Source organism: Anomaloglossus baeobatrachus, chromosome 6 (genome assembly GCF_048569485.1).
Source record: "Anomaloglossus baeobatrachus isolate aAnoBae1 chromosome 6, aAnoBae1.hap1, whole genome shotgun sequence".
NCBI classification, from domain to species: Eukaryota; Metazoa; Chordata; class Amphibia; order Anura; family Aromobatidae; genus Anomaloglossus; species Anomaloglossus baeobatrachus.
In genome coordinates this window covers 415369634-415385514 of record NC_134358.1, presented here as the reverse complement: position 1 = coordinate 415385514, position 15881 = coordinate 415369634, and the positions used below count along the sequence as shown (strand labels likewise).

General features: G+C 48.7%; 1 protein-coding gene across 1 annotated transcript in view; it reads left to right on the top strand.

Annotated features, from left to right (window-relative positions):
* LOC142243948 (epidermal growth factor receptor-like) overlaps positions 1-15881 on the top strand; it is a 191565-nt gene that overhangs the window by 2682 nt on the left and 173002 nt on the right. Inside the window, exons 2-3 of the mRNA XM_075316140.1 lie at positions 1788-1878; positions 14678-14760. Of these exons, the coding sequence (XP_075172255.1) occupies positions 1788-1878; positions 14678-14760 (174 nt within the window). The remainder of the gene's footprint in view (positions 1-1787; positions 1879-14677; positions 14761-15881) is intronic.

Here is a 15881-nt window from a genome sequence, read left to right as displayed (position 1 = left end):
TGTTTGTGTGTTTTTTGGATAAAACATGGCAAAGACACAGCCAAATTGATCACCAGATGTCAGGAAGTTTATTATTCTTAAACTAAAGTCAGGCAAAAGCCAATGAAAAAGAAATCGGAGCATAATGGTGACTTGGATGGTCTAGAGAACACTTTTTGCAGAATGCCTGCTATATAATCTTTCATTGTCTGACATTCTGGACCAGAAATCTCTGTTGGCTGGCAGTGAGGGCTGGCTCTCTGGAGTTTATATAGAACCCCACCCAGTGGTGACAGCAGACAAAAATCAAAACAATGAGACTAACCAGAGTTTCCAGACTGGTCAGCACCAAAAGTCACAGGAATAAATTAGGATTGATAAATCAAGCATCACCCACAGCAACAATGTGGCACCGCCTAGTGGCAAAAGCGGAAACCCACACAGATGTTACAGGTCTCTACCCTTACATCATGCTGCTCTCAGATGCATCAACAAAAACCTTGTGACAGATTCATTTCAAAAGGACTTTTCCAGTCCTTTTTCAAATATGAACAAAGTTAACTTTTTGTTTGACAATGGCAATCTGAACCCCTGCAAACCACTGCCACCATTTTAGTGGTCTTCATCAGGGCTAAAAGTGATAATGTCCTGTCTAGTCACTTCGCCACTGAAGCCATTGGTTAGCTGAAGTTTCGGGAAACTGTTTAATGGGATGTCATTCCACCATAACTGATGATGTTTCCTCTCTTGGTTACCTGTGGCCTTATCAATCAGATGACGGAATGGATAGGACGTTACTCCAGCAACTTTTTTATTACAAGCATTGTTTGATTAGTAGTTAGCAGAATTGTGACAAATACTTTACACGCTGCGATATCGGTATCGATCTCGCTAGCGAGCGTACCCGCCCCCGACTGTTGTGCGTCACGGGCAAATCGCTGCCCGTGGCGCACAACATCACTTACACGCGTCAAACATACTTACCTGCCTAGCGACGTTGCTGTGACCGGCGAACCACCTACTTTCTAAGGGGTTCAGCGTCATAGCGACATCACTAAGTGGCCGCCCAATAGCAGAGGAGGGGCGGAGATGAGCGGGCCGAAAATCCCACCCACCTCCTTCCTTCCTCATTGCCAGCGGGACGGAGGTATGGTGAGCTTCCTCATTCCGGCGGTGTCACACACTACGATGTGTGCTGCCACAGAAACGACAAGCAACCTCGTTACTCACCAGACAACGATATTTGTTGTTTGGGCGTCCTCTCCAAACCCAACGATTTTGAACACTTTTGCGATCGTTGAAGGTCGCTTGTACATGTTACACGCTGCGATGTCGCTAACGACGCCGGATGTGCGTCACAAACAACGTGACCCCAACGATAAATCGTTAGCGATATCACAGCGTGTAAAGCCCTCTTAAGTGTAGTTACACATTTTCATTGCTAAGAATGCATACAAGCTGTGAACACCAGTCTACTAGTATAGTGCTAGCATAGGCTAAAGTATCACTAGATACGAACACTGCTGCTGGTTCACCAGGATTGCTCCAATTGTAATTGAATTAATTATTTTATTATTAGCTAGATTTTCTCAATTATTATTCAGTCTAATGGCATTAGTAATACGCTATAATAACAATATTTTCCTAAGGAGGCTCAACAAAAATTTATCACAGTTTATCCCATAATCTGCATATTTTTAAGAATAAATAGAATACTGACTGCTAATTTCTTTTCAAGGCACTGTATGAAATGATAGAAAAGTTGCTTGTATATGATTTGAAGCAATTATATTTTTACTTATTTTCAGCCTTAAAAAGTGATTGGACTAAATATGGATATACATCTATAAATAATGTCCTAAAGGAAAATACATACATCCTGAAACCTCGAAAAGAAATGTAAGTATAGTAGCTTCTACCAATATATGCTGTACATTTTATATTTGCAAGAAAAGTAATTCTACATTAGATTGATATGTACCTGTATCAGCCTCTTGCAAAACAAATATACTTAAATTATTTATAACAAATTGCGTGCAACTACGTGTGCGGTGCCAGAAATCTTACTGCTGTCAGGGATTGGAGTTCGGTTTTTGGCTTATGGAGCACCATAGCTTGTCATGAATTAGTGTCAAGGGAGCTGAGAGAAACTGTTGTGAAAACAACCAAAGTAGTAAAATGTTGGCGCCACGTCTCATAGGTTTTACGCAATTTTTTGGCATAAAGCTTTAATGAATCGGTGCCTATATTCTTATTACTGCTTCCTCCAGCCAGATGGTTGAGAGGCACTACATGCTCACAATTACATGGGTGGAATCTGTAGATTATTTAAGCCAAAAAGCACTTAAGCAAAGGAAATTATAGTAGTTTTCTTGTACATTTACTTTACTGGGTAAGTCATGGATCGTGTGAGGTTAATCCCCGCCGCCTGCCGTGGGCAGTCCATGGCGATCTGTGGACGTGTCAGCTGATTTCAACAGCTGACATGTGTAACTGCCAGGCACGAGTGGAATCGCGTTCCACCCATGCCTATTAATCCCTTACATCTTGCTATCACATTCTGACAGCGAGATGTAACAGTGCGCCGCCGTGAGCATAACTTACCCAGCGCCATCTTAAGTCATGTGACCACAGTGATTGCCATGGTAGCACAGGGTCATCTGATGACTCCTGTAGCTGTCATGAGTCACTTTTTCTCTCACTGCCGGCAGACTGCCTTGTGTGAGAGTAAAGCAGCTTTTCTCTAGATCTCAGATGTGTAGCTGTGATCTGGAGAAATAGAAGAGCAATCAGACTGCTAATCCTTAATGTCCGCTAAGGAGACTAGTAAAATAAAAAAAACTAAAAAAAAGTTAAAACAAAGTTTTGAAAAAATTAAAAAAAATAAAAAAATCTAAAAGTTCAAATCACCCTCCATTTGACCCATTGAAAATTAAAGGGTTAAAAAAAAAATAAAAAAAATACCCATATTTGGTATTGCCGCGTTTAGAGATGCCCAATATACCAAATTATAAAATCAATTCATCTGATCGGTAAACGGCGGTAGCGGCAAAAAAATTCCAAACACAAAAATTACATTTTTTGGTCATCGCAAATTTTGACAAAATGCAATAACAGGAGATCAAAATGCAGCATCTGTGCAAAAATGGCACCATTAATAACGTCAGCTTGAGACACAAAAAATAAACCATCACTGAGCCATAGATCCGGAAAAATGAGAACGCTACGGGGTTCGGAAAATGGCTTAAAATTATTGCCACTTTTTTGGACAAACTTGTGAATTTGTTTTAACCCCTTAGATAAAGGTAAATCTATAAATGTTTGGTGTCTACAGTCATGGCCAAAAGTTTTGAGAATGCTACAAATATTAATTTTTACAAAGTCTACTGCTTAAGTTTTTCTAATGGCAATTTGCATATACTCCAGAATGTCATAAAGAGTGATCAGCTTAACAGCAATTACTTGCAAAGTCAATATTGGCTAAGAAAATGAACTTTAACCCCCAAAACACATTTCAACATCATTGCTTTCCTGCCTTAAAAGGAGCAGCTAACATTGTTTAAGTGATTGTTCCATTAACACAGGTGTGGGTGTTGATGAGGACAGGGCTGGCGATCAATCAGTCATGATTAAGTAAGAATGACACCACTGGACACTTTAAAAGGAGGCTGGTGCTTGGTATCATTGTTTCTCTTCAGTTAACCATGGTTATCTCTAAAGAAACACGTGCAGCCATCATTGCTCTGCACAAAAATGGCCTAACAGGGAAGAGTATCGCAGCTACAAAGATTGCACCTCAGTCAACAATCTATCGCATCATCAAGAACTTCAAGGAGAGAGCTTCCATTGTTGCCAAAAAGGCTCCAGGGCGCCCAAGAAGGACCAGCAAATGCCAGGACCGTATCTTAAAACTGTTTCAGCTACGGGATCCGACTACCAGCAGAGCCGAGCTAGCTCAGCAATGGCAGCAGGCTGGTGTGAGTGCTTCTGCACGCACTGTGAGGCGGAGACTGCTTGAGCAAGGCCTGGTTTCAAGGAGGGCAGCAAAGAAGCCACTTCTCTCCAGAAAAAACATCAGAGACCGATTGATATTCTGCAAAAGGTACAGGGAGTGGACTGCTGAGGACTGGGGTAAAGTCATTTTCTCAGATGAATCCCTTTTCGATTGTTTGGGACATCTGGAAAACAGCTTATTAGGAGAATAAGAGGTGAGCGCTACCACCAGTCTTGTCTCATGCCAACTGTTAACCCTTTCACCCCCGGCCACTAAAACACCCTAATGACCGGGCCATTTTTTGCAATTCTGACCAGTGTCACTTTGACAGGTTATAACTCTGGAACGCTTCAACGGATCCTGGCGATTCTGAGATTGTTTTTTCATGACATATTGTACTTCATTTCAGTGGTAAATTTAGGCTGATATTTTTTGCGTTTATTTGTGAAAATTTAGGAAATTTTGCGAAAATTATGAAATTTTCTCAATTTTCAAACTTTGAAAATTTATGCCCATAAATCTGAGAGATATGTCACACAAAATAGTTAATAAGTAAACTTTCCCACTTGTCTACTTTCTATCAGCGCAATTTTCGAAACAAATTTTTTTTTTGTTAGGAAGTTAGAAGGGGTCAAAGGTCATCAGCAATTTCTCATTTTTCCAACAAAATTTACAAAAGAATTTTTTTTAGGGACCACATCACATTTGAAGTAACTTTGAGAGGCCGAGGTGACAGAAAATACCCAAAAGTGACCCCATTCTAAAAACTGCACCCCTCACACTGCTCAAAACCACATTCAAGAAGTTTATTAACCCTTTAGGTGCTTCACAGGAACCAATGCAATGTGGAAGGAAAAAATGGAAATTTTACTTTTTAACACAAAAATGTTACTTTAGCCATAAAATTTTCATTTTTACAAGGGAGAAAAGAGAAAGTGCACCCTACAATTTACTGTGCATTTTCTCCTGAGTCTGCTGATACCCCATATGTGGTAAAAATCAATTGTTTGGGCGCACGGCAGAGGTCGAAAGGGAAGGAATTTTTGAACGCAAAATTAGCTGCACTCATTAGTGGACGCCATGTCGGGTTGGAAGACCCCCTGAGTTGCCTAAACAATGGAGCTGCCCCACAAGTGACACAATTTTGGAAACTAGAGCCCTCAAATAATTTTTCTAGATGTTTGGTGAGCACTTTGAACACCTGAGGGCTTCACAGAACTTTATATCGCTGAGCCGTGAAAAGAAAAAAATACAATTTTTTTTTTTACCACAAAATGGTTGCTTCAACTAGGTAGCTTTTGTTTCACAAGGGTATCAGGAAAAAATGCACCATAAAATGTATTGTGCATTTTCTCCTGAGTACGCAGATACCTCATATGTGGTGGAAATCAAATGTTTGGACACACGGCAGGGCTCGGAAGGCAAGGAGCACCATTTGAATTTTTGAGTGCAAAATTAGCTGCACTCATTAGCGGACGCCATGTCGGGCTTGAAGACCCCCTGAGGTGCCTAAACAATGGAGCTCCCCTACAAGTGACCCCATTTGGAAACTAGAGCCCTCAAATATTTTTTCTAGATGTTTGGTGAGCACTTTGAACACCTGGGGGCTTCACAGAAGTTTATATCGTTGAGCCATGAAAAGAAAAAACATTTTTTTACCACAAAATGGTTGCTTCAACTAGGTAGCTTTTTTTCACAAGGGTATCAGGAAAAAATGCACCATAAAATGTATTGTACATTTTCTCCTGAGTACGCAGATACCTCATATGTGGTGTAAATCAAATGTTTAGACACACGGCATGGCTTGGAAGGCAAGGAGCGCGATTTGAATTTTTGAGTGCAAAATTAGCTGCACTCATTAGTGGACGCCATGTCGGGTTTGAAGACTCCCTGAGGTGCCTAAACAAGGGAGCTCCCCCATAAGTGACCCCATTTTTGGAAACTAGAGCCCTCAAATAATTTTTCTAGATGTTTGATGTGCACTTTGAACCCCTGGGGGCTTCACAGAAGTTTATAACGTTGAGCCGTGAAAAGAAAAAACATTTTTTTTACCACAAAACGGTTGCTTCAACTAGGTAGCTTTTTTTTCACAAGGGTATCAGGAAAAAATTCACCATGAAATTTATAGTGCATTTTTTCCTGAGTACGGCGATACCTCATATGTGGTGGAAAGTAATTGTTTGGGTGCATGGCGGGGCTCAGAAGAGAAGGAACGCCATTTGACAGCAAAATTGGTTGGAATCATTAGCGGACGCCATGTCACATTTGGAGACCCCCTATGGTACCTAAACAGTGGAGCTCCCCCACAAGTGACCCCATTTTGGAAACTAGACCCCTCAAGGAGTTTATCTAGATATTTATCGAGCCCCAAGGGGCTCCACAGAAGTTAATAATGTTGAGCCAGGAATACAATTTTTTTTTTCACCACAAAACTGTCTAGTTATCTAGATATTTGGTGAGCCCCTTGTACCCCCAGGGGCTCCACAGAAGTTGATAACGTTGAACCGTGAAAATTATTTTTTTTTAACCACAATTTTTTTGCATCAATCAGGTAGTTTTTTTTTTTTTTTACAACGGTATCAGGAAAAACTGCACCATAGAACGTATTGTGCAATTTTTCCTGAGTACGTAGATACCTCATATGTGGTGGATAGTAATTGTTTGGGCACATGGCAGGGCTCAGAAGAGAAGGAACGCCATTTGACTTTTCAAACGCATAGATGCGGTGCACTAATCGGCCGCTGCAGGACGCACGGTCGGATGCGATACAAAAAGCGTCGGGGATACGGAAAAAAAAAGTCACGCCAAAAATTGACCATGGATGCAGATACGTTATGTGCATCCCTGATCAGCGCTTGGTGGGACGCATGGACGGATGCGATACAAAAAGCATCAGGGATACGGAAAAAAAAGTCACGCCAAAAATTGACCATGGATGCAGATACGTTATGTGCATCCCTGATCAGCGCTTGGTGGGACGCATGGACGGATGCGATACAAAAAGCGTCAGGGATACGGAAAAAAAAGTCACGCCAAAAATTGACCATGGATGCAGATATATTATGTGCATCCCTGATCAGCACTTGGCGGGACGCACGGACGGATGCGATACAAAAAGCGTCGCAGATACGGAAAAAAGTCACGCCAAAAATTGAGCAGGGATGCAGATACGTTATGTGCATCCCTGATCAGCGCTTGGCGGGACGCACGGACGGATGCGATACAAAAAGCGTCGGGGATACGGAAAAAAGTCACGCCAAAAATTGAGCAGGGATGCAGATATGTTATGTGCATCCCTGATCAGCGCTTGGCGGGACGCACGGACGGATGCGATACAAAAAGCGTCTAGGATACGGAAAAAAGTCACGCCAAAAATTGAGCAGGGATGCAGATACGTTATGTGCATCCCTGATCAGCGCTTGGCGGGACGCATAGACGGATGCGATACAAAAAGCGTCGGGGATACGGAAAAAAGTCACGCCAAAAATTGAGCAGGGATGCAGATATGTTATGTGCATCCCTGATCAGCGCTTGGCAGGATGCACGGACGGATGCGATACAAAAAGCGTCGGGGATACGGAAAAAAAAAAGTCACGCCAAAAATTGAGCAGGGATGCCGATCCGTTATCTGCATCCCTGATCAGCGCTCGGCGGGACGCACGGACGGATGAGGTGTAAAAATGGACAGGATACAGGAAAAAAAAAAAAGTTATACTCACAGTACCCAGAGGATCACTGACCAGAAGAGCTGCAGGAGGAACAGCTTTACAGGAGCAGCAGGCAGGACGTTGGGCAGATCAGCAGAATGCCCAGGAAGGACCCAGCGATGGAGGCAGAGGTGATCGGGCCAGTTAAGACCTCGGACGACCCGGTGAAGACAGGTAAGAGGACGTCGGGGGAGAGCAGAGGGGGAGAGCAGAGGGGGAGAGGTGGTGAGAGCAGAGGGGGAGGGGGGGAGAGCAGAGGGGGAGGGGGGGGAAAGCAGAGGGGGAGGGGGGGAGAGCAGAGGGGGAGACCGGAGAGGGAGCTGTGTGGCGCCCCTGACCTGGTCAGGCACCACTGAGTACTGCACCCATGCTGGGGACAGTACAATACAGGTAATCCAGAAGGCTGACCGAGGTGTGACTACACAGGCGCATAGTGATCAGGTCTCACACATGTACCTTTGAGAGGACCCCTGGGGATCCCAGGAGGGGGCAAAGCCTTCACCTCCACTTGAGGAGTGGAGGGGGCGAAGCCTCCATCTCCACTCAAGGGGTGTGGTAGAGAGCCTGGTTGCTAGGTGGTGTAGGCAAGAACAGGAGAGGAGGAGCAGTGAGCCGGTTTAGTGTGCAGTCCAGGGAGAGCAGACGTCAGGAGCAGACCCCTGGGGCTGTGACAGTCTAACAGCGTCCGCGCAGTGACTACCGACGGGGGAGAACGGTCACCTGGTAGTGCTGCCCGAACCCCACACACAGCTAGAGAGAGAGCAGCGTAGTGGGAAGTACGGAGACTGTCAGGGAGTACCAGGCCCAAACGGGCGGCAGATCCCGGTGCGGGGATAGATCCACCTTTCCTTGCTAAACCTGCCGGTGTGGGGCCCTCAAAGCCCACGCCACAACACCCCAAAGGCCGCAGCCACGTAGCCACAGTTAGGGCCCATAGTTCACAGGAGGCAAGCAGCTGGAGTGATCTGGTCCAGGCGACAAGCAAACGGCAAAGAAACGAGGGGAGCAGCTACTTCCCTGGGTGTCCCCCATAGGGACTAAAAGTCGGGGTTACCACAAACCACAGAAGGGCTAAGGAAGGCGAGTCGGTAGCCACCCTCATCAGTCAGCCTGAAGGACACCTGGTTCCAGCCTGGTTCATCCCAGCTACGCCCGGGTTACTCACCCTGCCACCTTCTGTGAGTAAAACCCCTGAAAGACATTCTGCTTGTGTGGAGTTATTCTGCGCCTTGTGGTTCTACACACCTACACAGGGCCCTGGGGCTTGCCTCACTCTCAGGAGGCTATTACAACTGGCTGCACCCACCATCAGCCCCAGGCATCCCTTAACCTGCAGTGGCGGTCCCCACTGACCGCAATTCTGAGAGTGGCGTCACGACAATCCTAAAAGAAGATCTCCTACCTGTGACAAGATCCAGCTGAGTGGAGTCCCTGAAGGTAATGCACCGACACTGCACTTGTGGGGCTTCACATCTGGCGTCACGAACAGGATAAGGACTAGACCTGTTCAGACAGGTGACCATGTGCCTGGGCGGTCCGCTTGAAAAATTGGAAGCGCCGCCATATTGCCACCATGAAAAGCGCGCTGAAAAACAACAGCAGCCCGCGCTGGGAGAAGTTACCGCCCACGAAGAGGTGTGGCTACCCAGAGATCCCCTGCAGAGTCCTGACCTCGCAAGTGAAGAGAGCGGATTAGGCGTTCAAAGACGTCGGGACAGAAAGGGAGCCAGAAGCCTGCTGCTGGAAGAGGCGGAGCAGAAACTGAAGAGCCTGCTACTGGAGGCAGCGACGAGTCCGCTGCTGGGAAATCGTGCAGAAGAAGGCGCAGAGGAAATGGCGTCTGAACGCAGAGACCCAGAGCCAGGCTCCGCTGCCTGGTGGTATCAGGAACTTGCCCAGTTCTGCGACCAACTGGAGGCCAGAGTCATACGACAGATCAGCGAGGAACGCACGGCGCTTCTGGAGATGGCTGCCGCGGTGCAGGCCTACGAGAAGAGAGCCACGCGACGAGCGCCGGACCGAGCGGTGACGACTCCGACCCCGATGATGCTACTGATGGGTGAGTCCGGTGTTGCCACTGCCAGCGCGAGTGCCCCGACCCCTGTTTCCATGCCCGCGGTCCCAGGAGAGATGCCCGGCGCGGCGACGCTGAACCAGGCCGCAGAAGCGCCCGGCGCGGCCCGCCAAGTCCAGGCCGCAGAAGCGCCCAGCCCGGCCCGCCAAGATCCCTCCGCAGCCGCGACCCTCCTCCACGCCGCAGGTGTGACGCTGACCCAGGCCGCCGCCATGCTAGGCCCGGCCCGCCAAGACCCCACCGCAGCAGCGACGCTCGTCCGCGCCGCAAGTGAGGTGCTGAACCAGGCCGCAGCCACGCCAGGTGCGGCCCGCCAAGCCCAGATCGCTGCAGCGACGCCCAGCTCAGCTCGCCAAGAACCGGCCACAGTAGCGATGCCCGCTAAGACTCCAGCTGCGACCCTGATTGAGACTGCAACAGCAACGCTGATCCAGGCCGCCGCCATGCAGGGCGCGGCCCGCCAAGACCAGGCCGCCGCCATGTCAGGCGCGGCCCGCCAAGACAAGAATGTACCTCTGTTTACCCCGGCCTGCAAGGCCAGAGCAGACACCGCTCCCCAGTCTAAGGAAGTCCCTGCTAGGAAGTCCCTAATAGGAGAGGACCCCGAATACTGGAAGCTGAAGGCTGACCTAGAGGCCCAGTTCCCACAGGAGATGGTGGATCGGTATCTGCTCCCTCCGCACACCCCCAAGGCGACTTCTGCAGCAACCATGCCAAAGAGTCCCCCGCCCGGGCCTGCTGATGACCACCCATCCCCGGCACTGCCACAACAGGAGTGCTCGGAAGAACTAAGGGGGAGAGGAGGCCAGGAAGCTGAGGAGCTGACCCCGGAGCCATCAGCAGTGGATCCATGCCCCGCGCCAGAGATGCTGCCGTATTCCCGCTGGGATGAAGAGAGCCCGACACCCTCTGCTGAAGAAGATCTGTCCAGGTACCTCACCTGGGAGCCTGCAAACAGTGAAGCCGCAACCCAGCAGAACCCAGCCCGCAAGACACGGCGCCGTAGCAGAACAAGGTTTTCCCCTGCACCGCAGTCTCCAGAGCAGAAAGAAGTCATGGCCAGAGACTTGGAAGAGAAACGGTTCCTGAGACGGGCCAAATCCCAGGTTAGAGGTCCACTTTGTCGTGGTGTAGTCGAAGACTTCAGCTTGAAATCAGGATATGGCTTCATAGTAGCTCCTGGTATGAAGGAAGGCATCTTTGTTAATAGAAGAGACGTAAGAGCCCATTTGCCCAGAGGACATCCAGGAAGGAACCTACGGACAGGAGATTCAGTGGAATTCACCATGCACCAAGGAGAAAGAGGATGGTATGCACTGGATGTTACACCATGTCCCAGCAATCCCTACAGTGAACCTGCTGTCTCAACAGAAAAAGAAACAGACACAGAAAAAGAAACAGACACAGAAGAAGAAAGAAAAGACAGAGATGGAGAAAGCAACAGGTGCCGCAGCCCTACAGGCCCAAGCCCTGGTAAGGAGGAATCTGCGTAAAGTAAAGAAAGAAGTACAGAAGTTACCAGTTTGACAAGTTTTGAAAAGTTTGCAACGTTAATGTTTAAGAAATGCGCCCACATGAACTAATGTGAGAAACCCATGAACCTTAAGGCTATGAACTGGCTATAGCCACAAACTCTCGCAGTGTAAATAGTTACCCCAGAGGTACCACCACCAGAGCCAGCCTGTTTAGGGGCCTGGCTCGCCTGCAACCAGGGAGCACGCCTGTTTATGGGGCCTGGCTCTCCACCACAAAGAGGGTACCTGGTCAGCACCAACTGTGGAGGCCGCCTCTACATCCTGCCAGAAGAGGCTGAAGGCGCGGCTTCACCAGGCCAGGTATGCCCTGAAGACCACCAGCCCATGAAAGCCGCCTCTACATCCTGCCAGAAGTGGCTGAAGGCGCGGCCAACGGGAGAGGAAGATTGGAGGAAAGGTCTGGGGAAGTGGATGGCCCAGACCTGGTTACCAAAAGAAACCGGTGACCTGCCTCCTGAAAGGGGTTTAGGGTGGGTTAACGGACTTGTGGGTGGAGGGTGGTGATGTATGGTACCTGGTGGTTTTAAAATGTTTTACCATGTTTTAATGTTTTATGCATTTTAAAATGTTGTCTTGCAGCCCGAGGACGTGCTGGTGATAACTAAGGGGGAATGTGGCGCCCCTGACCTGGTCAGGCACCACTGAGTACTGCACCCATGCTGGGGACAGTACAATACAGGTAATCCAGAAGGCTGACCGAGGTGTGACTACACAGGCGCATAGTGATCAGGTCTCACACATGTACCTTTGAGAGGACCCCTGGGGATCCCAGGAGGGGGCAAAGCCTTCACCTCCACTTGAGGAGTGGAGGGGGCGAAGCCTCCATCTCCACTCAAGGGGTGTGGTAGAGAGCCTGGTTGCTAGGTGGCGTAGGCAAGAACAGGAGAGGAGGAGCAGTGAGCCGGTTTAGTGTGCAGTCCAGGGAGAGCAGACGTCAGGAGCAGACCCCTGGGGCTGTGACAGTCTAACAGCGTCCGCGCAGTGACTACCGACGGGGGAGAACGGTCACCTGGTAGTGCTGCCCGAACCCCACACACAGCTAGAGAGAGAGCAGCGTAGTGGGAAGTACGGAGACTGTCAGGGAGTACCAGGCCCAAACGGGCGGCAGATCCCGGTGCGGGGATAGATCCACCTTTCCTTGCTAAACCTGCCGGTGTGGGGCCCTCAAAGCCCACGCCACAACACCCCAAAGGCCGCAGCCACGTAGCCACAGTTAGGGCCCATAGTTCACAGGAGGCAAGCAGCTGGAGTGATCTGGTCCAGGCGACAAGCAAACGGCAAAGAAACGAGGGGAGCAGCTACTTCCCAGGGTGACCCCCATAGGGACTAAAAGTCGGGGTTACCACAAACCACAGAAGGGCTAAGGAAGGCGAGTCGGTAGCCACCCTCATCAGTCAGCCTGAAGGACACCTGGTTCCAGCCTGGTTCATCCCAGCTACGCCCGGGTTACTCACCCTGCCACCTTCTGTGAGTAAAACCCCTGAAAGACATTCTGCTTGTGTGGAGTTATTCTGCGCCTTGTGGTTCTACACACCTACACAGGGCCCTGGGGCTTGCCTCACTCTCAGGAGGCTATTACAACTGGCTGCACCCACCATCAGCCCCAGGCATCCCTTAACCTGCAGTGGCGGTCCCCACTGACCGCAATTCTGAGAGTGGCGTCACGACAATCCTAAAAGAAGATCTCCTACCTGTGACAAGATCCAGCTGAGTGGAGTCCCTGAAGGTAATGCACCGACACTGCACTTGTGGGGCTTCACAGCTGCAAAAGCAGAATAGAGATAATGGGGGAGGCAGTCAGATCGCGGGGGGAGCAGATCGGGATGTTGGGGGGGCGAATCGGGGCGTGGGGGGGCAGATCGCAGGGGGGCACGGGCAGGGGCCATCACGGGAGCGCGCGCGGGGCACTACGGGAACGCGCACGGGCTGCAAGGTGAGCACAGTACTCACGTGCAGCAGCAGCGGTGACCTCAGCTACGGCGGCGGCGGTAATTCTGGCATTATTTTTGCCGAAATTAGTGCGAACGATGTGGTTGGCGGTTCAGATTTGAACAGCCAATCACATCGATCGTCGATGGGGGGTGGCGATGCCACCCCCCCTGGGGTCAAGCAAAGGTCCCCTGCTGTAAGAAACAGCAGGGGACATCATTTGAAAGCCGCTGCTATGGCCACGGCAATCAAATGAAGTTTAGGCCGTAAAATTACGTCCCTGGTCGTTAAGTCACGTTAAAATAGGACGTAATTTTACTGCCCGCGGTCGTGAAGGGGTTAAGCATCCTGAAACGATTCATGTGTGGGGTTGCTTCTCAGCCAAGGGAATCGGCTCACTCACAGTCTTGCCTAAAAACACAGCTATGAATAAAGAATGGTACCAGAATGTCCTCCAAGAGCAACTTCTCCCAACTGTCCAAGAGCAGTTTGGCGCCCAACAATGCCTTTTCCAGCATGATGGAGCACCTTGCCATAAAGCAAAGGTGATCACTAAATGGCTCATGGAACAAAACATAGAGATTTTGGGTCCATGGCCTGGAAACTCCCCAGATCTTAATCCCATTGAGAACTTGTGGGCAATCATCAAGAGACGGGTGGACAAACAAAAACCAACACATTCTGGCAAAATGGAAGCATTGCTTATGCAAGAATGGACAGCTATCAGTCAGGATTTGGTCCAGAAGTTGATTGAGAGCATGCCAGGGAGAATTGCAGAGGTCCTGAAGAAGAAGGGTCAACACTGCAAATATTGACTTGCTGCATTAATTCATTCTGTCAATATAACCTTTTGGTACTCATAATATGATTGCAATTATATTTCTGTATGTGATGTAAACATCAGACAAACACAATTAAAAACCAGCGGGCAACAGATCATGTGAAAATATAATTTTGGTGTCATTCTCAAAACTTTTGGCCATGACTGTACAATCCCATACCGACCTGAGACATCACTCATATACATCAGTTTTATCATATAGTGAACATGATGAATAAAATATCCCAAAAGCTATTGTGCGATCGGACTTTTTTTTGCAGTTTTTCTGCACTTTAAATTTTTTTGCTGTTTTCCTGTACACTATATGGTAAAACTTATGGTTTAATTTAAACTTAGAGCTCATCCCGCAAAAACTAAATCCTTATATGGCAAGATTGACGGAAAAATAAAAAAGTTACGGCTCTCAGAAGAAGGGGAGAAAAAAAGAAAAACGGAAAATCGCAGGGGGTGAAGGGGTTAAAAAAAAAGGTTTTAGACATTGCTATTAAGTGTTTAATGAGGAATATGTCATTCTTATTAAAACATTTAGTTATATCCAAGAAAAATTAAATAACAACATCATTATTCAGTTCATTTATGCATTTCCTAATGTCAAAATAATCTCTATCTTTCCTACAGTTATAACATCACATCCGAAGTGGACAGACCTAAAGTGGATGTCTTAAATGCCATTCATGTCTTAAATACCATTGACAAAAAAGGTAAGTTCTTGTAGTGCAGAATTTTCCTCATGACTAAAGCGGGCTTTACACGCTACGACATCGCTAATGCGGAGTCGTTGGGGTCACGGAATTCGTGACGCACTTCCGGCCGCATTAGCGATGCCGTTGCGTGTGACATCGATTAGCGATTTTGCATCGTTGCAAAACAGTGCAAAATCGCTAATCGGCGACACGGGGGTCCATTCCCAATTATCGTTACTTCAGCAGTAACGAGGTTGTTCGTCGTTCCTGCGGCAGCACACATCGCTGCGTGTGACGCCGCAGGAGCGAGGAAACTCTCCCTACCTGCCTCCCGGCCGCTATGCGGAAGGAAGGAGGTGGGCGGGATGTTACGTCCCGCTCATCTCCGCCCCTCCGCTGCGATTGGGCGGCGGTTCAGTGACGTTTCAGTGACGTCGCTGTGACGCCGCATGGACCGCCCCCTTAGAAAGGAGGCGGTTCGCCCGTCACAGCGACGTCGCCGGACAGGTAAGTATGTGTGACGGCTGTGGGCGATGTTGTGTGGCACGGGCAGCGATATGCCCGTGTCGCGCAACAGATGGGGGCGGATACCCACACTAGTGATATCGGGACCGATATCGCAGTGTGTAAAGTAGCCTTAAGGCTATGTGCGCACGTTGCATACTAGCCCTGCAGAAATTTCTGCAGCGATCTGAAGAGCACACGTGCGCTTCAAATCGCTGCAGAAAATGTCCGTAGAGAAAAAAAAGCCGATTCCATGCGCTCTGCCTGCAGCTCCTGCCATAGACAGAGCAGGAGCTGCCGGCAAAGCGCACGGAAGAAGTGACATGTCACTTCTTAGAACGCAGCGCTTCGGGCAGCAGCCGAAGCGCTGCGCTCCAAGATGCCACGTGCGCACGTCCCCTGCACAATCTCCCTAGATTGTGCAGGGGACGCAGGATGCATGCAGTTACGCTGCGCTATAAAGCGCAGTGTAACTGCATGTAATTACGCTACGTGTGCACATAGCCTTAGGCGGGCTTTGCACGCTGCGACATCGGTAACAATGTGTTACCGGTGCTGCAGCGATAGTCCCGCCCCCGTCGCACGTGCAATATCTAGTGAAAGCTGCCGTAGCGATTATTATCGCTACGGCAGTT